This window comes from Oryzias latipes, chromosome 10, assembly GCF_053564925.1.
Source record: "Oryzias latipes strain Hd-rR chromosome 10, Olatipes_Hd-rR_3.1".
NCBI classification, from domain to species: domain Eukaryota; kingdom Metazoa; phylum Chordata; class Actinopteri; order Beloniformes; family Adrianichthyidae; genus Oryzias; species Oryzias latipes.
The window spans coordinates 2,546,980-2,573,810 of record NC_136246.1 but is presented as its reverse complement, the minus strand read 5'-3'; the positions used below and the strand labels follow the sequence as shown (position 1 = coordinate 2,573,810).

Genomic DNA, 26,831 nt, shown 5'->3' with positions numbered 1-26,831 from the left:
AAACCAACACAGCTGCAGTGGCTGTCACAGACCAAAAATCACAAGCATGCAGCAGCTGAGAGACAATGCTTTTAGTAATCCCATCATCTGCTGCAGGAATGCAAACTGTCACTCCACATTGTTGTTCAGTCCATCCATGCGCTGCTTTGGAAATAATATAGCCTATATCTCTCACTTGGGAGCCCCTTGGTTCATTTGTGAACTCTGAATATGGATTTAATAAAAAATATCTACAACTAAAAAGGAGACTTTAGGTCACTGAAATGAACCACCCAAGGTTCGGTTTCACTATTTTACAAGAGCAACAGCAGACAGCAGCAGGATCATGCAGTGACCTCGTCTGACCCTCGTGTGTCCTGCATCCTCAGCTGATTAACCTGACTACCTTTGTGAAAAACAAAACAAAAAAGCCCAGAATGAACTTTTTTGCCTCAAACCTTCATCTACTTAGCTTTAATAATACTTTATTAGTCAGAGTCAATGTCAAATTTACAAGGTGGTCACATGATCAGAGGAAGAAATGTTTGTCTCAACGGCATGGCGCTGACGAAGTGAAGAAGAAACACAGACGGTAGTTGGGAGGGGTGTGGTTAAGAAACGGCGTGACTATGGCAACAGCGACAGTAATGTGGTTTTTAAACTAGCTCATCTTTTTGGAAACATGAAGCCTGGTTACTCATGCAGAGCAAAGTGTCACAGCATTCGTCACAGTAAACTGTGTGAATTATGGCCGTGATATTTATGCACAACAATGATTGTTGTCAAAAGAAAAGGTATTAAAAATACTTCTTCCTTTACACTGCAGTAACAGCGTTGTAAGTATCCTGGTAATGTACAGGTATTGAAAATAAACTGAAGGGAGAGACGGAGTACGGATTTGATGCCCTGCAAACAGACTCAATGTACTGAATTTTATTTGAAACACTCATTTTGTGCATTGATATCAAAACAGTTTCATTGGTTTATGAAAAACCTAATTAACACGCAGAAGTAACACAATTATGGTTCTATTAATGCTTGAAATGAGGATTTCTGATTTTCAGTTAAATAAAAACATAAATAAAATAATAAGTCATTAGATAAAATAAAGGCAAAATACTTCTGAAATGTTTGAGAGTTGTTTTCCCACCAACACAGCCTCCCACTCTGCTCAGGTGTGGCGGAAAAGATTCTCCTGCTCTCACAGAAAGGGCTGGACATTTCAGTTCTAGCATCACATGTGACAGTAAAGCGAACAGATGGACAGCTTTGTCAGCTGTCATGTGATCATGTAATTACCTGCATGATGTCCCCCCCCCCCCCCGGCTCCATCTCTCCTCATGCCCTCTGTGGGGCAGTGCAGTGATCTCATGCTCGTGCTGCGGACTCAGTAATGGCAGCTCATGATGCGCGTTTAGATAGAGATGGGGTCGATGCCGGCAGGTGTGTTTGCAGAGCTGTGTGAGCTCTCCTCAGCCATTGATTAGGCTCACAGATCAATATGTCAGCTTGCTTTTCATTTTTGCATCTCTCCCCTCACCGATCGTCAACAGTAGCTTACACTTTGAAGCAATAATCAATGTTCATGGCATTTCTGGCTTAGCTTATTGATTACTGCCCCTACCATCAGTCTAAGCTAGCTCTGGTTTGGAAACATTTCAGGTACTGAAAAATAAAAAAATACAAATCAATATTTCCTGTGAGTCTGGAGGTCTACTTTGTTTCTAAACCCCTGAAATAAGTTTGCTTTATTTCAGTCTGGTGTGAAACTTTGGGAGTTTCTTTTTTTTTTGTTACCAAAAATCTTTTAACGCTAATATTAAAGTTACTTCTAAAAAGTCTTAAAAATATGAATAAACACAAGTATGTATAGTTTAAGTGCATCTACCCGTTTTTTCATTCGACAAGCAGCTTTCTGAAAGCCTCTTTTTAAGTGACACATTAATAAACCAAACTTTTTTCACAGATGTAATTGTAGTCCCTATATATATGTACTCATCTATTTGCAGAAAAGTATACTTGAACATTTTTACAATGAATTTATAACTTGTGGAGTTGAATAGCTTGAAACAATACATTTAAAAAAACCAAAACGTTGTTTCTCTGGAGAGCTGGAAGGGTTGCAGGGCTGGATCATGCTTGTGCTTCTCTGCATGTTTACAATATTTATTTTTGTCCATACATGTGGGCGGCATACTGTTTACTAGGTTTTCGTTGCTCTCCCATGGTGCATCATTACTGTGCATATATGGCTCTGAGGTCACGTCTACGTGTGTCCGTGCACACGTGTGTGTGTGAGCCAGAGTAGACAGCAGTAAATTCAATATTCTGCCGTTTTACAGCGTGCATGCGGCTCCCACACTGACACATGAGGAAACGCTCTCACACAGACGCACAAGTGCGTGTAGAGGAGGAACACAAGCACACATGTTCGAGAACGCCTCACACAAATCAAAGGGAGCAGGGACTCTTAACCTGTTCCAAACAATGGCACACCTTTTTCTGTCTGAAACACTCAGAAGCACATGGCAGAGGAATCATCCCTCTCCAGAGGAAATTAAAAATATTGACCAAAATGTTTCTGCAGCATTCCAACAGTAAATCGTTTAATTGAACGTGTGAAAAAGTGAGGACATTTAAGAATAAAAGACTAAAAAAAGGGAGTTCTCACTGTGGTAATTTTGATCACCCAAGATGTTGTGGCTCTAAAGTTTTGGATGAAAAACCGTTTTTAGTTTAAATAAGTACATTTTATTTAAAAAACACAACATTCTTTTTTTATATGATCAAAAAATCTGTAATTACACAAAGTGAATATTGTCAACAAAGTTTATGATTTTAGAGAAGGGAGGATTTCACAGGAAATGAGGACAAACTATCATCCTCCGTTTAGTTCATTCATTAATATAATGTAAACTTAACAAACCTGAGAAATACACAATCCCATAGGAATTCCAGTTCAGGGGGAATCCTTAAAGCAGCAGAATTGAATGATGCAGTTATCTTGGTAATCATCTGTCGTCCTTCAACATCCTGCTGCCAAAAAAATAAAAATAAAAAATGGAAATAATACATTTAAAATAGGCCTTTCTACATGAAGTGTACATTAAATGGAAAACAAATCATCTCTTTTCTAATATTAGTGATGGATTTTCAAAGAAACAAACTTCATTTTACATGTGTTGGTAGCAAAGCAAAACAAAAGTAATGCAATGAAGAAACATTTGACTTTTTACTGCAACAAAGTAGTAAGGTGTTGCATATTTTTTTACGTTACTCAGTAAATATGTGGTCGCTGGTGTTTTGTGGTGATAATTAAATGTTGTAGTCATAATTAGACATATCACTTAAATCACTGTTTTATAACATTATTTTAGCCTTTTTAACAGCCAGGTTGTGGACCTGGATTTAGAAGTGTTTACTGTAATTAAAGCTGACATTAATATGTTTTTTATTTTTTCCTTGTTTCAACGTTTGATCGCTCCTCTCCTCCACCTCTCCTGAAAACCCCGCATTTGATTTGGGAACAATACCTTGAAATATACTTAGCAGATGATCCAATTTGTTTGCTTTCAGCTCCAATATTACAATATTTATTTGGCAGTAATTTAGCAGTACAAAAATGTACAATTTATAGAACTATAAAGTATTAATACAGGACTGTGAGTGTTTGCCAGTGCATGTGCAGCAGCGGCCGCTCCTCCAGCGGCAGAACTCTTCTGCCGTCTCGCTGGCTGTCGCTGCTGGCAGGAGTCCTGGCCAACAACAGAGAGAAACAATCCCAACAAAGTGGCATAAATTAATGCGACTAATTAACACTGCGTTGATTATTTGTAAATTGCATGTTTGGGTACACATTACTTGAGAGACATATGCTGCTTGTCCTGTTCTCATAAACAAGTGCCAGCTAATCGCTATCTCTGGAGCGCCCGGCAACTGGAGACGGGCCAATCAGCAGCTCTGGAGAACAAAAGCACAGAACAAGAAGAAGGGTAATGAAGAGGAAAGGAAGGAAAATAAAAAAAAGGATTCAAATAAATCTACCATTTCTTTATGCTTCCTTTTTTTAGGATTGTATTCTAAAGCAGAGTTTTTTCTAAGCCCACACTCTGCTGGTGGGTGTGAAACGTTACTGCCTGAGAGACAAATGTGGGGCCTCTTCCTTCTCTCTCCAACATATTTAGGTTTTATTGAGACTTGTAGTGAAGATTTTCATCTTCTGGAAAGTTTCAACCTCCCCCGACTTTCCTTTTCCTGAAAAGTTTTTCCTTATCCAGTAAAAATGCTCGTTAGACTGCCTTCTCAGCTGCCTGTGTTGATTCCTACTCAATTATTTCTTTGTCGGATGAAAAGAATCAGATAACAAACAATTGTCATGGAGTTAAAGTGTTGTGTTGTTTTTTTGATTTTTTCGTGTAAGATCATGAGTTCTTGACAGCCGTAGCCTCCACATGGAAATGAGGGTTTTGTGCAGCCACAGCTCCATCAGTGTCTTGATGATCTTCAAGGACACATTCCACGTCTTTCTGTGCATGTTCATAACTGACAGAGTCACATATGATGTGAACAACACAGAGGGGACTCCAGGTTTGACTGAGTGATGATTGTGAAGGATGTTCGGACCCAATCAGACTGCAGCCTCGTGACACGGCTTTCAGCCCTCAGAGTCTGAGGTTTACGGTGGTCACAGACAAAACCTGCCTGCAGACTCGGATCTGGCTGATATGGCTGCACAGAAAGGGATTTCTGTCATGATCCAGAGCCTCTTGAGAATACACTTCCATGGCATAGAAGCCTTTCTGCTGCACTTCTATGTGCAAACATGATTTAAACTCTGTGGACATTAAATGGCTGAGTAGAATTTAACAACATAATAGTCTTAGCATTAGGTTCTTTGTTTTGCATGTTCTCGCTCAGTGTGGTAAATGCGTGCAGACAACCAAAGGATCCAGAAACCCTAAGGAAGAGTCATGTTTTTGGTGTGTTAAATCCAAATGTTTATTAACCGAGGATGTAGACAGACTGTAACATCCAGAGCAGAAGGTCAGCTGAAAGGTTTGCTTGCAGTGTAAATATTGGATGAGGGAACCTAAAAATGATGTGAAGCGAGACCGGGACTGCTGTGCCTGCTGCCGTGCTAACACCACCTCTGAGCTGTTTGGACCCTTTAGGCTGAGAAGATCCAACCGGAGCTTCTTTGTTGTTCGGTCACCGGCTGCCCCCAGCCCCCCCTCCCATCCTTCGAGTCTTCCTCCCGTCATTGACAAGCCCTTCTTTTTTTTTACTTCTTTAGTTTCCTCTCACAGTTTCTCTATTACTGCTGGCTCTTTTTTTCTTACCCGATTCCTTCTCACCTCCTCCTCCCCCCAGCTCCACCCCACCCACCCCCACCCCACCCCCCAGCTCCTCAGAGTTCCTCCACATTAACAGTCAGCTCCACTCCTGGAAATACTTTGTTTTTCAAGCCTGAGTGAGAGAGGCAGCGAGATACAGAGAGAGCATCATTTACACAGCCCCTCCCCAGCCTTCTGCCCCCGCCACAGTCACTGCTCACCACGCCAAACATTTTTGTCTTATTTAGTCATGCCTGACTTTAAAGAACATTTGAAACACACCAGTCCTCCTTCCCTCCTCTCTGCCCTCCACTCTCCACATCACCCAGGACCCGACCAACCAGGTCTGACCTTGAGAGCCTCCGGAGCCGCTGTCTTTAGGGACATTTCACTTCTAAATTAGGTTTTATACGACCGGCCCCCTCCACCTCCTGACCACCCACTCCTCCCAAGGGAAGGGGAGCGAGAACATAATTCTAGACAGCAGAGTTGACTCTAAAATGGATTATTTCTGCCTGAAATCAGAGGCTGGGTGCTGCTGGATGGGGGGGGGGGGGGGGGGGGGGTGTCCTTTACCAAAACACAACATCACAAAGTAGGAGGAAGTGGGTTTTTTTCTCAATTTAAATGTTTTCATATCTTAGTTCCATGAGGCATGTTGCTGTGACTCTGGGTAAAATAAGGGATTGATCTCATTTGCAGAGCAGAATGCAGCTTAAATTCCAGCTAGCATTCCACAGCAGCATCCTCTGAACCACCGGGTGGGTCATGGCGGCGCAGGGAGGTCCCAGCAGCCGTCCTCTGTAAGAGTGAAGGTTTTTAGAACGAACTGCTGCAGGGTTGAGCAGCATTACATTACATTACTACCGTATGTAACACGGATCCTGAGTGTAAACCACTAAACCATCATCACAGTTGTCACAAAGGTTTGTGCTTTGTGGATATGTTGCAGTCAGTCTATGCAACTGAAGCACCAGTCTAAGTCAACATCTCAATCTTAAAGAAAATGTATGCATTTAGAAGTTGCATAAAAAGTTTACAACATTGAGAGAAATTCGGGAAGAAACAGGAACTGGTTCCCTTTCCCTGTGCATTTCTATCTAGTTGCCCCTGAGCAAGTCAGTGTGCACGGGAGGAAGTGCCTGCTGATATTTGCAGCTCTCAGGCATGTGTGTGTGTGTGTGTGTGTGTGTGTGTGTGTGTGTGTGTGTGTGTGTGTGTGTGAAGCAGGGCGATGCTGGAAATGAGTATCAGCATTCTGCAGCAACCTCATGACTAAAGAAATGAAAGTGAGACAGGCGGGCTCTGTGGGAATGAGCTCCCAGGATGGATTCTGGGTTTTCCCGCTGAAGGAGAAACTCTGCAGGAAGAGCAGCCCGCCGTTTCTACGGCTGCTTCTCTGTCTGTGCTGTTCGGAGGTCAGAGGAACATTCAGATGGGCTGCTGCAAATATTGAAAACATATGTGATGCTTTGTTTACCTGATTTTATAGAAAATGCTGTGAGGTTTTGGTGTAACTTCACCTCATTTGTTTTCAGCAAAAAAAAACACAAAAAATAAAGAATCTGAGCACATCTAGTGCATAATATTTCCTTGTTTGGATGAAGTTTTGTTCTCCCAAGAAATAGATTTTGATGAGCAGTGTTCAGACTAGCTGCTGGGGAGGGGAGCACGCCAAGGCAGAATCTCCGGGGCAGAAAAAATGAAAAAATGAATGACTTTAGCAGAATTAAAAAAAAAAATTCAAGTTAACTTAAACTTTGATCGGTTTGAATTTAAAACACGTGGATCACATTAGCCATTTCTTTTTGCCTGCGACATGAGACTAGAAAAGGAATATATTTATTGTACATTTATGAAGCCTATATATGTTTTGATATATATATATTACTTCATTTATATTTCAAAAATTAAAAAGAAATTAACTTTAAATCAAACACATTTAATATATTATTTTTTTATTAATTTAATATATTATTTTCCTATTGAACTCTTTGTATTCATGATCCTTTTGAGTTCATGTTTCACTTCGAAGCCCATCGAACAACAAATCTCTGTTGTTGTGATTTTGGGCTGTACAAATAAAATTGAATTGAATTGAATATTAATTATTCCATTTATTAGAATATAAAGAAAAATAACAAAGAACTTAAAAAATTATGCCGTGTTCTTGACAGTGTAATTACTTATCATCATGTGTGTGTGCTGTAAACCATGCAGTTCACACACACACATTAGATTCATTCAATATCTGGGTTATCTAATAAAGTCAAGTGAAATCTGATGTGTTTCTTGAAAGGGAGTTTGAAGAAGCCAATGTATATAATAATGTATATAATCCCACCCGTATTGAGTTATTGCTTTATCACTGATATTTTTGAACAGTTGGCATAATCTAGTCCTCATCAGATCAAAGGATTTATCCAGGAACCAAGAGGAGGGCTTGTTGATCCTCCTCAGAAAACATTCTTACATCATTTCAGTTATGAGACGTCATGGAACTGATATCATGAACTCATTATTATCATCAGAGAACATCATTGCATGAATCCAGAAATGCTCGCTGCACAATAACTTATTGGTATCATCAGAAAACACTTTTATTTAATTTCAGGTAACATTGGTGTAACATTATCATCAGAACACATTTCATCAGACTTCACTCATCCCTGTTTTTGGAATTGGCTCAGACTCCCACTGACCTTTAGGAAAAGTTTCTCTATACATTTTTTTGAATTTATGGATATTTGAAGATTGTTTGAGCTCAGTGCTTAACCTGTTCTAAAGTTTAGTGCCGCACACTGACACACAGAAACTTTTCTTGTGGTTTAAATCCATTTTAAAGTTACATCCGTCAGTTTGTAGCCAACGACATTTTCCAAGAACTGCTGTTGGAAATGTGTGGTCATACAGCTTTAAAAGTCTGGATTCATAAAATAAAGTGTTTGAATGATCAACATAGCCAGATTTTTGTATGACTGTTTTAAGTTAAAAAGACATGTTCATCAGAATGTGTATGAGACTGAAGCAGGTCAGGATCAGTGGAAAGTGATCAATAAACAGCAAACATTTGTCAAAGCTGTGTGCAAACAGGATTTGCTGTAAAAATAGTAGCTTCATTTGTGGCACACAGCCAGGCCAGCTGCCTCCTGCTGTTACTGCTATTTATGCCAAGTTGAGCTGATTGTCTCTCTGCTGCGGCTCAGGGGCGCCATCGGGGTCTCGCCTAGCTTATGGTACAAAACAAACAGGCCAAATGATGCATTCAAGGTTTGGATGACGGTGTGGCTCTCGTATCTTTACTGAAGCATCGTAGCAGAAACACGTCTCAAACAGAACATGAGCCTTGTTTAAAATACGCTGAGTGGGCTTTCAGTGTCTGACAGGAGGACATGACTCCAAGAGTTTTGTTTTGTTGGAGAACAGACCCTGGACCTGCTCGGGCCCCTCATGTGTCTCTCTGCTGTCTCCCTGCAGCGATCGGCCGGACGCTGATCCCCCGTTACTTCAGCACGGTTTTTGAAGGAGGCGTCACAGAGCTCAGCTACATCCTGAAGCACTCCAAGGAGTCCTTCCACAACTCCTGCATCACACTGGACTGTGACCAGTGCACCATGGTCACTCAGCACGGGAAGCCCATGTTTACCAAGGTAATGCTGGACCACCTCCATGAATATTAGAACACCGGCTATGACCGTGTCAGGACAGACTCACTGACACTTTCAATGCCATTCATTCCTTCATGTCATGCAATAAATGATGACATCTTATATGCATGTGTCTCATTTTATGAATAATAAAGGAGATTAGTTTAGATACATTTTTAAGTCGACTTCTCCTTTCGGAGCTTGTTTACTGGTTTCTGACTTTCAGAGAAATCCAGAATATTCTCTAAAAAAAGGATATTGTTTGAACTCAAACTATTGAGCCAATTGCTCCCTTGATGTTTAATTGTAATAAACCAGAATGTATCTAAAATCTGTGTTATTAAATTGCTGATTTGCAGAGTCTTGTCCTCTTAAGCACTTTTCAGAGTTCTGGCATTTTTCCTGTTAATGGTGCTGACGCATTCATACACTGAGTCTCCTGAGATCAAACTACTGGGATGAGAATGAGATGCATGAAGATTACAGTTTTGGAGTTCAGTCTAAATGACAGAAACAGAGCAAACTCTAAATGTTCTGTGAAATCATCCAAAACTGACACAAAGGGGCTCTGAAAGCACTAAAGCTGAGCTCATCTGCTTTTGTCTGAGGAGGAGACAATCCCCTTGTGAGCTGGAGTGAGTATCTTCCTCACCACAGTCTGATCCAGATGGCTCTCTGACTCCAGTCTCCTTCTGCTGACTGTCTAAATGGATGTGAGGCCGGATACCTCGTCAGTGCAGAGCAGCCCAGCTGACGGGATTCCAGGAGCAGAAGGAGCGGACCGCATCGTTCGGACTTTAAACAGCGGCACGCCCTCCTCGTTTTTGTGCTTTAACAGCAAGCACCCTTCATGTGTGTGTGTCTGCGTGTGAAGATTAACTTTCTCTGCTAATCTGCCCAGAGTCCACACGGGGAATGAAAAACAGGGCAGGTTGTGTTGATCAGACTTTGTCTTTTATTGAGGGAATTAAGTTCTTTATTCTCTTCCATTCATGTCGCCCTGCTGAGTCTGACCCCGTTGGGTCTGGACTGCTGCTTGTGAGACCAAACATTTGGAGGACAACTTTCCTGCTCGGGTTTTACAATGTTTTTCATAATTTGATTCTCAGATCTGTGAATATGTGATACTGTTAGTGAGGCTAGCAGACATTAGAGCAGCAAGCAGGGCTGATGCATTTCCACTCTGAACCTCACACACACGCACACACACACAGTCTCACACACGCCCACATGCACACAAACAGACACGCACACAGTCACACACACGCCCACATGCACACAAACAGACCCGCACACACACACACACAGTGCTAGACCGCTGCTCCCTCAGTGCTTGGGAGGATCTGCCGCAGCACTAGGATGAATTTTAGACGACAACCCGTCTCGACTCACATGGTCCTTTTCAAACTTTCTCATTGGTCTCAACAACATTTGTGTGTCAGTTTCAGCTTATTTGGTGCACAGAGTGGTTTTTTGTTACAGCAGGACTCACAGCAGTGGGACTTCTACGACTTTTCTGACTTAGAAGGATTCAAGTCAATTTCAGTTTTCTTTATTTCAAACACAAATGACAATAAACACAAGCTTTTAAAATAGACAGGATAATGAGGAATGTTGGACTAATATGAATCCTCACAACAAACACGCAGACATGCATAATGTTACAATAAAAACACATTTGACTGCTTGATCGGACCTTAAATGTCTCTATACTGTAAACTTCTTTCTTATATTTCATCATGTTATTAATAATTTGTGCTTTTCTAGCTTATGCAAAAGCAGTCCCATCTATTGATTGATGGATTTTTGATACGTATTATTGCAAAACAAAAACAATCGTAGTAAATTAGCTTATGTCAGGAAACTGCAGGCTTTTCCCTAAACAGAGAAAATGTTTTTGGTGTCCAAATGTTTTGATGCATGGTCGGTCTCCCTGCAGCATGTGTGGGACGGTGACTTGCTGGGTGGGCTTAGATATGTGCATGCAGTAAAATTGCAGTAAATGAAGGATGCATCCTCTGTTAGTTGTTGCGTCAGTCAACACAAAGGAAATCTCGACATTCTTTCGAATATGGAATGTCTTGTTTTTTTGTTTGTTTGTTTTTTACCATGTTTCTCAAAGGTAGTGAAAAAAAGTCACAGATATATTACAAGTGTCAGATATTAATGTTTGGAAAGGAGCAGATCTGTGACCTGGTCAACAAAAGGCTAAATTTACTGCTTACTCCGGCTCTCTTTTCATCTCTAAATTGGACGGGAAGAATGAATTCATTAGAAAAAATTCCAATAAGTGAGCGTGTTGTGTGAGCGCTCCCAGCAGCCGTGAGCCTGCAGCTCTGGAGGCCCGAATCTCAATCAGCTCTGCCTCGCCTCGCTTTCCTCAACCGCCGCTGCCCCCCGACTCACTCATCCTCCCCCAACTCGCTCATTCTCTTCCTCGCTCTCCACTCCACCGCACGCTCTCATCCCCCCCGTACACACACACTCGCATCCTTCATCCCCAGAGAAATCATTCCCAGCTCCCGACATGAGCTCTGCCCCCCCCCCCCCCCCCCCCCCCCCCCCCGTTTCCGTCTCTTTCTGTTCCTATCTGTCTTCAAAATGTCTAATTCTGCTCACATTTTCCAAGATTATTTAGTTTGGTTTATAAAATTTGCGATATTTGCTGTTTGGGACGTTCTCTGATCACTGAAATCTAGGTGGTGAAGTTAAGCAGCTAAATGTGGAAATGCTGGAATTAGGTCAAAAAAGAAACGTTTTTCACATTGGACTGAACAAAGAACAACACGTTGTGAACGGCGAGCTAAACACCGAGCTGTTAGTTATTTTTGTTTTTTATGTTCAGCTAAATTCCTTTTCTCCTGGTATAATTGGAGTTTTGAGGGGAGAAATGTCTGATATTAGCTCATTTTTAAGCCTAAATGTGATTAAGATAAAGTATTGTTACACTTTGAGTATGAAATTAAGAATATATATTCATTCCTCGCTCACTCAATACATTTCAAGAAAGATGATCAGTTGTTTGAAGTCTCCACTAATTGACACGTCGCTTTGCAAAAAGTCGTAAAGTCACAGATGAGCGATTTCTGTGTGGTTAAAAAAATGAATTATCATATACGGGACAAGATATTAATTGATTTCTATGGTTGACAAGTAGGAACTAAACTCTTATTGTGAAAATGTAAAGAGGAAAAGTCTTTTTGCCGCCTGATGTCACAAATGAAACAGCCTTAATGATGCCTGCAAATGATCTTTTCAATAAAATGTGAAGTTGGAGGAGGCATTGCGTGTCTGAAGTTTCTCCCCCTGCACACACGTGTGTGCTGCTCTAGTCTAATGAGTGGGCGGAGTCAGAAAGGCTGCTAGAATGCGGGCTGTTCTTCAGGTGTGGGTGGAAAATGTGTGCAGGGCTCTCAAGCCGGTGAGGTGTTGACAAGTTGACACAGGGAGCCAATTTAAGCAGAAGCTCCCAACCTGCCAGCCTCCCTCCGTCTCCAGCATCTCCATTCAGGACCCAGCATGCATCACTCTCCCTGACCAGCATGGGTTGGCTGTGCAGGCCTGGTCATCGTTACAGGAGCCCAGATGGGATTTTGTTTGCTCGGAGGTGAGCAAAGAGCAAAACAGCTTTTTGACGCATAAATCTGTTTGAAGTGGATTTTTTCACTCATAACATTATTTTTAGAAAATAATATATTTTTTTTTGATTTACCCTAAGAAAAATAGGTTATTCATAAAAAGATATTTAAATCAATGCGTCCATAAAGAAAACCAACCCTTGGTGATCGACTGTCACGCCACCTTCATCTGTCATCTGTGGGGTTTTCATAGTTGTCTGATTCGGATGAAGGGATATCTGAACATTTTTTCTGCAACATGATGGAATTTGTTTTATTAAATCCTGACCATTTCAAAAGCGGAGCTGAGAGATTATATTAATTTTTTTTAAATTTAAACTAAACTGAGATGCAATGATGAAGAAAAGACAGATGAACCACTGCAGTCACAGTAGTTTGTCTGAAGAAAGCATTTCTGCTGACTCAAAAACAAATGAAGGGATTTGGAGCAGTCATATCTAAAGACACACTGAAGCATCGAAAGTGATTTCCTTTAACGACCAATGAAGCGAGTGTTCATCAGATAGTCATGTATTGAATTCTTTGGCTCATGTTTTTCTGAAAACAGACTGAGAACATTTTCCCCAAACTTACAGAAGACGTCAAAGAATGACAGTGTGTACTGGTGCAACGTCCATTTAAATGAGATCCATGCTGGACCTGCGACAGAGCGATCAGAGCAGTTAAGAAATAGATGGAGGGATGGACATCAGGACATGAAATGTGGCATTTTTATTAAAAGGTTAAAATAATATTTTTGACAATACTGACATTGTTCTGTATTCTCAGAAATTGTGAGACCATCTTCAGAAAAGTTAAAACAAGGATTTGCTGTGACTGAGGACATTCAGCCTGACTCCACTTTATTTTTAAATGCTTCTAATGTCTTTGAATGACCTTCATTGGCTCTGTTGGTTGATCGTTAGGTTGGGGTTCGGTATTGAAGACAGTTGCAGCAGAACTGGAGATCCCCTGATCTCAACCCCCCCTGTGTGGAAGATTTATGAGCGTGCTGCTAAATCAATGTGGACTCTCTTTCAGGAGCTCCTCCTTTTCAATGGAACACTTTTTATTTAACAGGATCTTTCACTTTTCACGAGTGTGCACTAATTAGGGAAAAATATGAGCCATTATTAGAAATATGAGCTCTAACATTTCCTCAGGAATTTCAAGGAATGCTGCATTTGTGTCTGTGCAGCAGCATACTAAACAATAATTGCTGCACATTTAATGCACATGGCAATTGAAGTGATGCTGTTTGGCTTCTTGGTGTGGTTCTGATTCTGACAATCTGTCTATCAGTTACACCGAGGCTTTCCTGGAGAAGCCGAAGATAGAGACAATGCAAGGGAATGGCTTAGCACTTCAGAAGAAGGAATCAATAGCACATTGTTATTTCACTGTAGGCATTAGACCTGGAAACAGCAGAAGACCCAGCTCACCAGGAAACACAATTCAGGTTATGTCTCTGCCCACAAAAAGTCAGGGTTTCACAAATTAAAGAAACAATTACTTGCTTCTTTCAAACATGCCTTAATATCGGGTTGTTTAATAGACTTCAGCTGCCAGAAGGCAGAAAAGTCATTCACTGCATAATTACTGCCATGCATTTCAATTCAAAGTGGAAGAGAAATAACTAAAAACAAAGTTTCACCTTTGTTTTCCTATCCGTTTCCCTAAAAGCAATGGTGAGTTGATCAAATTAATCTAGAAACCTGCCATTAAATTAAGGAACAAATACAAATGAAGATCAGTTTCAGAAAAGTTGATTGAATTACTTTGTTTTATACGATCGTGTCACCTCTGAACTATGAAATAAATTACTTTTTTAAAGAGCAGAGATAAGGATGGGAAACAGGAACCTCACTGATCAGAGCCGACTTTATAGAATCATTAGGATTCTGATCATTTTAGAAATTAAAACTGACCAAAAGTAAGAACTGAACAGCCATGAAGACAGTCTATTCAAGTAAAACTAAGTCATTATCATTGAAACTCACATAATTCCCTTAATGCCTGCAAATTACCAATAAAGGAAGGAAAAAAAACGTAAAAGCGAACGCATAATGTTGAACTTGCTTGATAATTCCATTTATTTGGTTCATTTTGGGAAAAAGCCAGAGCATCATAGAATGACAATAACTGAAATGTATGATAGTGATGTCATTTATTGTAAACAAACAATGAGAAGCAGCAGTAAAGTTGACTTGGGTGTGTGAAGCAGTGTGAAGAATTGGGCATGCTGCAGTGATTTTTCTGGTTAGAAAAGTCTCATTAGAAGCTAGAATCCTAATGCAGTGGCAGCGTTGCTCTGCACGGCTCTGTATGCGTATTCGGACACATTTGTCATTTGCTCCATGCATTCGTGGTAGATGTCACCAAGGTTTCCGTGTGGACTGCAAAGCAAGGACATCCACGGCCACGGCGTGGAGCTCCTCTGTCTGCTTTTCTCCTGGACCGACTGTGTTGGCACGTGACCAGCACAGATAGAGTTTGGTGGGAATTCGGGGGGAAGTGGGTGAGAGGTGGTGGGGGTGGGGGGTGGGGATGAGGAGGTGGGGGGTGGGGTGTAGCATGGCCGCTAGCCTCTTTCTTGTTGATCCTCAGGAGACCATCTGCACTGGGGGCATTGATTAGAGTGTGTCTGGTGGGATTACATCTTTGCTGTTGCCATGCCAACTAATCAGCTGATTTTTCCCCCCCTCTTTCTCTGTCTGTCTCTCCACTCCTCTGTCTCCTGGTTGTCACAGCAACGAAATACGGGAGAAGCAAGATTCAGCTAAAGGGGAGAAAAATGCCCCCCACCCCTCCCTCTCTCGCTCTCCCTCCCTCCCTCCGCTCTGCATCTCTTCCTCTCCTCCTAATTGGCAACTCTTTCTGACCTGAAGTTCTTTTGTCTCTGGCATAAACACGCCCTTCTCCAGTTAGTTTATTTTTGCATTTAAAACATAGCTGGACGATGGAGAGACTCAAGGACGGAGGAGAGGCTGGGGTAGAATAAAATACATTCTCACATCCCTGCACAACCACCAAATGAGGCAAAATGATTCCAATGTTTCATGGCCGACCATGAAATCATTCTCTGTTCAATCTAGCCGACAGCCTCCTGTCAGTTAGTGAGTCGTAACTGTAAAGATACGAGTCTGAGGCCAGAAATTAACACTACATCTGTGCTCTTTGTGCAGGTTTGTACAGAGGGGCGTTTGATACTAGAGTTTGCCTTCGATGACCTGATGAGGATTAAGACGTGGCACTTTACTATCCGGCAGTACCGGGAACTCATCCCCCGCAGCATCCTGGCCATGCACGTAAGTGTGCCATCACTCACACACAGTCCTACATCCCGCTATGGGTTCCACTTTTGAGGAGCACATCTACATACATGTTGTATGGAAATGAAATGCACTGAACACTGGCGGTTCAGAAGGATTTCTGTTTGCAGATATCAGAAAGCACAAAGGGTCACTGATGCAAAAAAAACAAAAAAACACAAGGTCAGATGAATAAAGGTTGAATTCCATCAAGTGTAACACGCACGTGTAGTCACTGGAAATGTGGAGTGAGCTGAATTCATGGTGAAGCAGCAAGAAGGAGGTGTGTAGAGACAAAGCCAATTCCTGCACACATTCAGTGATATACAGTAGAGCTTTACATGGTGGAAGGACCCCGGGTTTGCAAAAGCCTCTTTCAAACATTCAGGCATCATAGAAAAGCAGCTGCTGCCTGTGTTACATATGAAGAGGTGCAGATGTCCATATCCATTTTATCAAGAGAGGTCAAATCTGCTCGTAAATCATTTGCAGTGAAACAATAGTTTGTTTCCATCAGAGGCAGCAACATGAGACGAAGCAGAAACTGAGCTCAGCTCCTCATTTAGGATTCATTACAACTGGCTGTCAAATTTCAGTTCATTCAGTAATTCACAATTCATTCCAATTCACACAATTTCTTAATTAAATATCAACATCAAATTTATTTTTCTAAAACCAACTTAGTTGAATTATAAAGAACAGTTTTTCTGTAAACTGAACGTTCACCAATAACAGTTCTTGTTGTAAAAACTGACAGAAAATCCTTTTTGACAACAAACTGCTTGTAAGGAAAGTGCTGCTCTGAAATGTTGAGTAACAGATGCTAATCATGGAAACAAAATGTCCATCCTGCTGTAGTAAACATGCAGCCTGGAACCAGACCAAAAGTTGCCATTCATGATGCATTGACTTACAAAAAACACAGTTTTTGTGTAAAATGTTAAAGAATTGTTATATTAGTGAGTACTTTGTTTTTATTTCTTTTTCTTTCTCTTGGAAGACATCTGCTCCTGAAAACAGTGAACGCGTCTGTCTTTCCGCCCGTGCATGGGGGTGGGGGTGGGGGGCAGGGGGTGTGGTCTATTCCTGCTGTCAAGGTAAAAATGTAAAGAACCATATGTCAAAAATGTCTGCTTTGAAAACAACAGCATTAAATGCAATCATTTATAGTGCTCAGTCATGACTCCTTGTCCTCAGCAGTGACATGTGCAGACCCCCGCCCTCCACCCCCACCTCCATTTGCTTGATAAACTAAAGGGGCTTCAGTTCTTTGCCTTGTTCTGCTTCATGAAGCTAAAGGTGGGGAAGGCAGGGTGTCTTTTTGACCAAATGTTCATACGAATTTCACTCGGCGATAAATTGGCCCCTCCGGGAATTCCCGTTAATTCCTGGAGAGATAAAAGGGGGGCTATGGGGTGAAATGTGAGGCACGGTGGGTGCGCTCAGGCTTTTGATGGCTGTCGCGGTTGATGAAAGCAGATTCAGAGCAGGAAGGTTGAGACGGCAGATTCTGGTACAGATGTAGAGCTGCTCTGCTGGGCCACCGTCTGAAGTCATGTTTTCACTTCTATCAGGTCCTGTGAGACACTGGGAGCAAAATTAGCTTCATTGTTTATTATCAAGTTTTGAAAAAATTGGCCTGTAGTTGATCAATGTAATCCATGACTGATCACATCCGAGCCACAACTCTAGTTCACGTTTTCTTTTGTCAGCTACAGTACAGTGTGCAGCACAAATTCAACATAAATGAACTCTGTTTGTGCATCAGCTGGGCTAAACTCTTTGAGTAGGCCTGCACAATATACCGCAAATTTATCGTTATCGCAATATCCAGCTCTGCAATAGGCATATCGCAAAAGACTGCGAATATCGCAATAAATTGTAAACCCAAAATGTGTTAAAACAATCTTATGGCAGCTTGACGCATTTAACAAATCAAATAAATCCCTTTATGCTTCCCATTGTTTACCAATCAGATGGAGGCCTATTATGTTAGATGTTTGTAACCTATGTCGATGAGGGTCATTTGGAGTGTAATTTTAAACTGTTGCAATGAAATGGGAATGATGTTTTTGGCATTTTTCTATTTTTTTATATACCGCAAATTATATCAATATCGCAATATTAATCTCTAATATCGCATATCGCAAGTTTTCCTCATATCGTGCAGCCCTATCTTTGAGGAAAGAAGAATTCAATAAACTGAATGAAAGGCTGATCCAAAGCTGCCTTTAGAAATCTGAGTGATGGACATGAAGGATCAAAGAAAACTCGTTTATTTCCAGTGCAGAAAATGTTAGCTATCTTTCTACATTTTAAATGAAAGAGAATAATTATATTTGTAAAGAAAACATACAGTTAGGTGAAAACTCTCCCAAGTTTCCATTTTAAAACATTATAAATAAATATATACCATCAGAGGCTTTGAAGAGAGGCCAATATTCAGCTGGACCTCAGTTTGTGATTCTATCAAAGCAGGTCTCAGATTCAATGATCAGTGTGAGCTTTAGGAAAACCTGCCTTTGGTGGTTTGCTGTGATCATCTCAGCTGCAGTGATCCTAAAAGAAAAATACTTCGAAATCACAAACAGAAGCCACATTGTGCAACAAACATGGTTTCAGTGTTTCTGGAACATTTAACTGAAATGCAACTTAGTGAAGCTTCCAAACAGCTTGAAGATTCAATAAAAATAAAGTCTTTTTTGCCTCAGAAACCTAAAAGATTAAAAAAATGTTCATATCTTTCTATGTTGTTTTGCATTTTTGTTATTCTTAATCCCTAAATTGATGGGTTTGAGTCTGGACTCTGACCGAATGTCCCTGTGACGGCGTCACACCAACACGCGTGTGGTTTCTCCTTCCTCGCCGGTTACAGACGACAGCATGGCACGCTGGCAGCAGAGCAGCACCTCAGCTTCACCTGTCAATCTAAATGCAATGCATTTGCTGTAGATGCCTTCTGACCTTGTGTTTTTTAAAATTGGAGCCACCATCTTGCATCTTAATGCTTTTTTTTCCTCAGATATTTCTGCACAGACATGTTTGCTGCCTCTGGATGGTCTCCATGTCTCAGTATTTGCTCGGTTACAACACAGACTGTTGTTGCATCTCTGTATCTGTGCAGCCAAGAAGGATTGTGTCCATTGCAGTCCCCCTAATTCTGCTTGATGAGTAAAGTATTTTGGTCTGTGATCCTCCAGCTGCCAAATAATGCTCTCTGGTTCAGTCCTCCTGTGCCTGTGCTGACAGCACAGAAGGCCTCCCTCCCTCACTTTCCTCTGAACTTTTTCCACTCAGAGATGCAACTGCAGATAGAATGATGCATTTTTCATGAGCCACCCAATGCAAGGCGGCTTGCTGCCTCTGCTATGTTTGGGCTGCTTTGCTCTGTCAATACCTGTGACTTTTTAGAATGCAGGAGCTTTTTGGGAAGCAACAAACAAGCTTGGTGAACAATCACACGTCTGCAGATTTGGCAGCGTGGCTTTTGTGTTTACTTTTAATATTCACTCCACATCACTCTTGTTCTTTCTGGATCAACACAATTTTTGCAATTCATTCTTTAGTTGATTCTGGTTACTCAGACTCATGTGTGTAAATTAGCCATGTCCTCTCGTCCTCATGAATCTTTTATATGAAGAGTGAAGCAAATCTGCAGATTTATTGTCCTTTTCCAGCTTCCTGTCATCAGTCAGCTGTTGTCCTTACTCAAAAACATGGCTTTATAGGTTTCAGGTTTAAGTACATATATGTTTCAGTGCTATAAATATGTGGCGATCTCACTATTCAAATCAGCTGTGCAACTATTTGGAGATTCTTTTTGAAGAAACTGCAATGAACATGTTAAAGACACCTGTGAGACTCTGCATAAACATCTAATATAGCTGAGTTCTGGAAATATCCTGTTTAGAAGGATTTAGATGTTTAGAAGGATTTGGCTGAATGCAGTGACTTCGGTTGTAAATCTGCTCTTTATGCAGAATTTGTCTCTTTCATCTTTATTTTCCTGCTGCTTACTTCAGGCACAGGACCCTCAGGTGCTGGAACAACTGTCCAAAAACATCACTCGCATGGGCTTGACCAACTTCACCCTCAACTACCTCAGGGTAAGTACGGTGTGTCTGTGTGTGTGTCTGACAATATATGTCATTTTGCATTTGCTGTTGTTCTCCTCTCTTGCTTGTGATGCACATCATGGAATAATTCCATTAGAAACTCAGTAATTCACTCTGCTCAAAAACCCCTCCTGTTGTTATTTTGTTTATTTTTAACTGTGCAACATCTTCAATGTAGATTTCTTTAGATATTTTTTGTTAGATTGATTTAATAGAGCTGTTGTTTTATATTTAATTTATTCACACCTTTTTAAATTCATGGTTTGACCCTATACTTTTATTGTTGAAATTCCCATTCCATCTTTTAGAATTGTTCTTTTTTTCCTGTATTTTTATTCCTTCTTGCTTCTGTGCTCAGCACGAAAGCACTCGGAATAAAGCGATATCATTTACAGGATAAAGGAAGCATAGGCCGGGTAAATACATGAGCCGTTTGTGACAGAGGCTTCTGTTTGTGTTTTTCAACGCCACATTCCACTGACAGCCACTATTTCCAAATAGGAGAGCACGAGCGAGGGCGAGACAAACAGGGAGAGGGAAGAATTAATTGGATACAGAAAATTAGCATAACATTAATGAGAGCTCCCTGTTGAGACTCATAATTGTGAAAAGACGCAAATCAGAGAACGGCACCTTCATTGCTTATTGTAGCTGAGAGAGGAGAGACACCAAGGCAGGAAGAGAGGATGCTGGGTCCATGCTGTGCTTTTCTCTAAGAACCATTCTTTCTGCAGAAAGCTGCTCTGATGCGGCTGAAAGAGAAGCCTCCAAATGCAAGGGTCTGTAATTCCTCATGGAGGTTTTATGATTTAGACCATCACAAAATTAAAAAGGACAATAACTGAAACTATAAAAAAATCAACTTTTAATTTACATTTAAAAATATGGTTTTGACTTTCAGTGGGCTGAATTTAAAATTGATTTGAACTGATTCCAATTGATCTTTCCTTACAAGATGCAAATCCATTATGAAATCACTCTTCCTTCAATACAGTGGTTAATTTTCATTTCCTGCATTATTCATATTATCCATCACATATATTTAGTTAAAAATGAGAACTTTACACAAAACAATATTTTAAAAACAAAAAATGCATGAATGGTTTAAGAACTGAAATTGACCAAAAATGTAAATCTAATTAACCAATGATTTTAAAAATGTGACTGAAATGATTTTGACAGCAATGCCCAGACAAAGGCATGAGTGTGTGTGTGCATGAGTGTATGGTTGTGGCGACCTGTCCACAGTGTACCCCCCCTCACCCAACAGTGGCTGGGTGGATGGATGGATGGATGCATGGATGGATGGATGGACGGACAGATGGATGGATTTTTGGATGGATGGATGGATGGACAGACGGATGGATGGATGGACGGATGGATGGATTTATGGATGGATGGATGGATGGACAGACGGATGGATGGATGGACGGATGGATGGATGGATGGATGGATGGATGGATGGATGGATTTATGGATGGATGGATGGATGGATGGATGGATGGATGGATGGATGGACGGACAGATGGATGGATTTATGGATGGATGGATGGATGGATGGATGGATGGATGGACGGACAGATGGATGGATTTATGGATGGATGGATGGATGGATGGATGGATGGACGGACAGATGGATGGATTTATGGATGGATGGATGGACGGACAGATGGATGGATGTATGGATGGATTGATGGATGGACGGACGGATGGATGGACGGATGGATGGATTTATGGATGGATGGATGGATGGATGGATGGATGGATGGACGGACAGATGGATGGATGTATGGATGGATTGATGGATGGACAGACAGATGGATGGACGGACGGATGGATGGACGGATGGATGGATTTATGGATTGATGGATGGATGGACGGATGCATGGATGGATGGATGGATGGACAGATGGATGGATGTATGCATGGATGTATGGATGGATGGATGGATGGATGGACAGATGGATGGATGCATGGATGGATGGATGGATGGATGGACGGACGGGCGGGCAGGCGGATGGATGGATGGATGGATGGATGGATGGATGGATGGATGGATGGACAGATGGATGGACGGATGGATGGACGGATGGATGTATGGATGGATGGATGGATGGATGGACAGATGGATGGATGGATGGATGGATGGATGGATGGATGGATGGTTGGGTGGGTGGATGGTCAGACAAAGATTCAAAAACTGATCAATAATTGGACGTTGTTTCTTTGTTTTTATATACATTAATTCTCCAGGGTTTTATCATTAAATGGAATTAAAAAGATTGAACAGAAAATAAAGTAGAGTTTTACCATAAATAAACTGATGTCTTGTTTGCAACACAGGGATTTGGCATCTCTCTTGAAAAATCAAGTTGGGGATGGTTACTGATTTTTAACAAGTTGCACATTTTGGATATCGGGTGTGTCGAGGTAAAATGCAGCCTTTCCTCACAATACAGTGCTTGTCTGGAAAAGGCCTTGCCCAGCATTTTCCCTCATTTCTAAAGAGACCTGACAGCTTCTTGGCTGGGCGGCCATGACTGTCTGTCTGTCTGTCACGTTAAAACCAGAATGCAAAAATGTGTTATTCATTCGTAGTGTTTCAGCTTTTCCATGTATCGTGGCTGTAGGCTTCCTACTATTCAAGCTGAAAATAACCCTTGTTTTCCGAGAGAGTCAGGCTTTCTGGCTGAACAGGGAAGGGATATTACAGTGTCAGCAGGGAACAATCAGAGGAGAACACTGGATTGGTCTACTGCAGGGATGTTCTCTTTGCCTGGAGCGGCGTGGCACAGAAACACGGCCATCCTGACGGAGGGGAAAGCATTACACGTTGCTAAAGTTATGTAAAGACATTGGACGTGATCACCTGAGGCTGAAAAAACTAGTTCAGACTGACATGAACTTCTATCAGTTCCACAAGGATTCCTGATTTCGCTGAACAAGTTGTATTACAACGTCCAGAGTTGTTTTACACACCGTAGTAGTCGTTATGTGGATGACACGCTTCCGTTCCAAGGGCTCACTGCACTTTGATCATTTCAAGTTTTGCTGCAAAGAGCACCCTGAGCTGGGACAAACATGTTGATTAGAACTCATGAAGGGAAAGTGGGAGTGGTGGGAAGCTGAAGGTCAGATGAAATGATTTGAACATGCACTGAATGATTAACAGTCTCCTTTCTTAAAGTAATGAATGTGGGAGCGCCCTTGAGCCGCTTGGTAAACTGCTGTTTCTGCACCGGTCACGCTTTGACAGTGAGACAGCATCAGTGAGGAGAATTTGAGCATCACAGATATGAACATGCAGGAACCATGTCACACTCAAGACCTGCAGAAATTACCTGGCATGTGGTTCTTTTTCTGACTCTTAGTAGAAATGATTCTCTAATATTGCAAAAAGAGTTGTATTTTTGTTGTGTTGATGAACCAGCATAAAGCTGTAGTTAGCGTTGTCTAGTTGCTTTAGCCACTGAACAGGTGAGCTCTGTAAAGTGACGGTTTAACAGAAGACTCGGTCACTGGTTTTACCAATGACTGCACGGAAAAGTAAAATACAGCAGAAGAATTAGAGCCGACTTATTGCCTTGAGTTTGACTCTGGCTTTCATATTTGATCGGTTTGATGTAAACAGAGCCGTGCCTGTCCTCCAGCTACTCCAACCAGCATCTGCATGAATGCTGCTGGTGAAGAAGGTACACCACCCAGCTGTTTACGGCAGCTCATCTTTATTTATGTTGACCCTTGTTTAGCTCTCTAGAGATGTCTAGCTTTCTCCTGAATTAAATCACATTTAAAGTGCTGTAAAACAAAAAATCATTGGTCACTCATTAAATTCAACAACAATCAGCGTCGGGTTAGAGAAGAAAGGGCTACCTGTGCACACTTTTTGTGGAAGGTGTAAACAACCAGCAAAGGCTATTTATCTGCCATCCTGACTATTTTGAGTGAGTCTTTCTCCCATTGCTCCTCTCAGGAGTACATTTTTTAGAGATACTTTATCTGGAAGGTTTAGAAGAAGTTTATTTCCATGGTAAAAAACAGAATTAACCCAAACCCCAGAACATTTTTACCACACTGCCAAGTGTGGCCTATAGAGCTACTGAAGGTTGGCCGAATCTTAATAAACCTTTTTCAATGAAAAAAGGGTCCAAATGTGTAAAAGTGCATCTTGTTGCCTAACGTCAAGCAAAATGCAGTTGAACCTGAAATATTTTTGTTTCCTATTGTGAAGAAATTCTGCAAACACTGATGCAGAAATACCTACCAAGTTTCAAGCTGTGGTTAGAAATTCTAATCATGTAACTCATGACACATATAAGACTTTTAGACCAACTCAGTCCTCAATTTGGAAAAAAGTCAAGTTGCCTAAGGTTGACATTTGTCATTTAACCCTTGTTCTATCCTAGGCACTTTAACGTTGGGAGTTGGGTCATCCAGACCCACTAGACAGTGCACTGAACCTTTTTTCTTCAATGATTTGTGATCTTCACTGGTGTCCATGGATTACATGAAATCTTTCCCCTTTTATCCACCTTTGTCATGGTAGGGAGAACACGTCAATGGAAGGGGGGGGGGTCATCTAAGATAGCACAAGGGTTAAACAGAGTTATACTGTGGTCCTCCTTAAAGTGGAAGAAATTTAAGTTTCCCCCTTAAAGTTTAGGTTCAACCTTGTAAATTTTAAAGAAGGGGCAAGAAAAATCCACCTGATTTTATGATTTCTGTTTAATGTCAGAATTGTTCTTGACATAGATCAGTTTTTCATGACTGCAGACATTGGAAATGGCAAACCCCCTCTTTGTCATTTGATTAGTAAAGGCAGAGTCTTTACGTCTTGTGTGAAACAGAGAAACGTTGTCAGTTTTACACAAGTGTTTGTTAAGGTAAGGTTAATTTCTTTACGACCCTCTCGACAACCCAAAAACCAACAGCACCTGTAGGGCTCAATCCCCACGGACTGAAACCAGAGGAGTGAGCAGACCTTGTCTTCATTGCAGTTATGGGTCCAGCTGCAAGGAGAAGCTATTAAGCTGTAATGCGGTTTGTCGTGTTTGTCCACAGCTGTGTGTCATCCTGGAGCCCATGCAGGAGCTCATGTCAAGACACAAGACCTACAACCTCAGCCCCAGGGACTGTCTCAAGACATGTCTGTTCCAAAAATGGCAGAGAATGGTAGCCCCACCAGGTAACCCCAAACAATCACCAATCATGTACTTAAAGAACAGCCAAGCTGAGAAAGCTATTGATTTCTTCAAAGGTTCTCACATTGCTGGATTAACCTGTTAATGTTAATGTTGATGTGCCAAACCCCAGAAAGAGTGTTAAAACACAGTATTAGTTAATCAATCCATCAAGAAAGTTTTAAATGTGCAAGAATCTGGATCTTTTCCCTTCGAATGCCTTCATTGCATCATTTACATTTCCAAATTTGCCATTAAACATCTTAATCCTTCAAATATGTTTTGCCTGTCAGGTATGTGAAGTAATGAGAATTCAGTTTCCTCTTGAATCTCAGCCCTGCCAGTCCTGACGGGGCTCTCAGCCAGCTATGATTGATGCTTGTAGGGTTGTTTCTGAAAAGTAGCAGGCTTAAATTGGCTGTGCAGTCTTAAGCTGGTGAGAGAGGAAACCAAGCTTCTTTTTCTTTTTGGGACACATTGGAGGGGCTGCAAATTACAGCAATGCTTAGCGAGGCGTGACGAGGTGTCTTTTAAGACCAACACCAGTCAAAAAGCCTCAACTCAGACCTGTGTAACTTTAATTAAGAGTGCTGGCTGTAATCAAACTAGTATATCCAGCTCTGTTGCCAGAGGCTCCCCAGTGTCAACGACATTCTTCAACAAGAGAAAAAGACGGAGAGAAAACACTGAGGGCATTTTTTGAATACAAAAAGCCTCCTCACTGTCCTAATGCTTTGGCAAGACAATCACAAGCTCACATGAAATCTTCTGCAGGTTTATCATTTGTGTCACAACCAGGTTTGCGTATTTCAAAAAGGCAGGCTTTGGATTTTTAATTATTTGTTTGTCAATTCTGGCTCAGACTAGCTAAGTTTTATTCTGCTTGTTGTTTGAATTTAGTGAGAGTAATGAAGGTTTGTGCTCTTCATTGTACTGGACATGATAAAAAGGCTTTTGTATGTCATCTTCACAGATGAACTTTACAGTGTAGCTGGAAGTGTGGCTCTCCGTGTTGGTGATGTGTTATTCCATGTTTCCTGCCATTCTTATCCAACTCGCAAACTGGCTAGGATTTAGCCAGGAAGGAAGCAAAAAGTGCATTTATTCCCAGATAAGTCCTTTCCTGTGGAAATGGAAGTGATTTCAACTGGCTCAGCATTGAAGGAAATCAGCGGGATAACAGAAATAATTCTCTCACAATAGGCTCACTTTTTTTTACTCACATGTTTGTCAAAGTCAGGAGTCAAAAGAAGAAAGAGAGGAGATTCTGATTAAGACTCTGGGTTTTGTTTGTATTATGATCTACCACTCGTTCTAACTGAATATGAGAGCCTCTCCTTCGCCATGATCAATTCAATTCAATTCAATTCAATTTTATTTGTATAGCCCAAAATCACAACAACAGTCGTCTCGATGGGCTTCGAAGTAAAACATGAACTCAAAAGGATCACGAATACAAAGAGTTCAATAGGAAAATACTAAAATGAACTAACAAACTGACTAAGCTATACTGGCATCCCTGCATAGACCCCCCTTGGCGGTAAGGAAAAACTCCCAAAAAAACCGGATTCCGGAAAAAACGAAGAAACCTCAGGGGTGCCCACATGAAGGAGGGATCCTCCCCCAGGATGGACAGGCGATTTACCAGA

At 41.3% G+C, this 26,831-nt stretch overlaps 1 protein-coding gene across 6 annotated transcripts in view; it reads left to right on the top strand.

Annotated features, from left to right (window-relative positions):
- Nucleotides 1-26,831, top strand: part of ldb2a (LIM domain binding 2a) — a 94,066-nt gene that overhangs the window by 52,887 nt on the left and 14,348 nt on the right. For all 6 annotated transcript variants that reach the window (XM_078953837.1, XM_023959478.2, XM_078953838.1 and 3 more), the window contains exons 3-6: nt 8,790-8,962; nt 15,762-15,884; nt 19,910-19,993; nt 25,064-25,187. In XM_078953837.1, the coding sequence (XP_078809963.1) occupies nt 8,790-8,962; nt 15,762-15,884; nt 19,910-19,993; nt 25,064-25,187 (504 nt within the window). The remainder of the gene's footprint in view (nt 1-8,789; nt 8,963-15,761; nt 15,885-19,909; nt 19,994-25,063; nt 25,188-26,831) is intronic.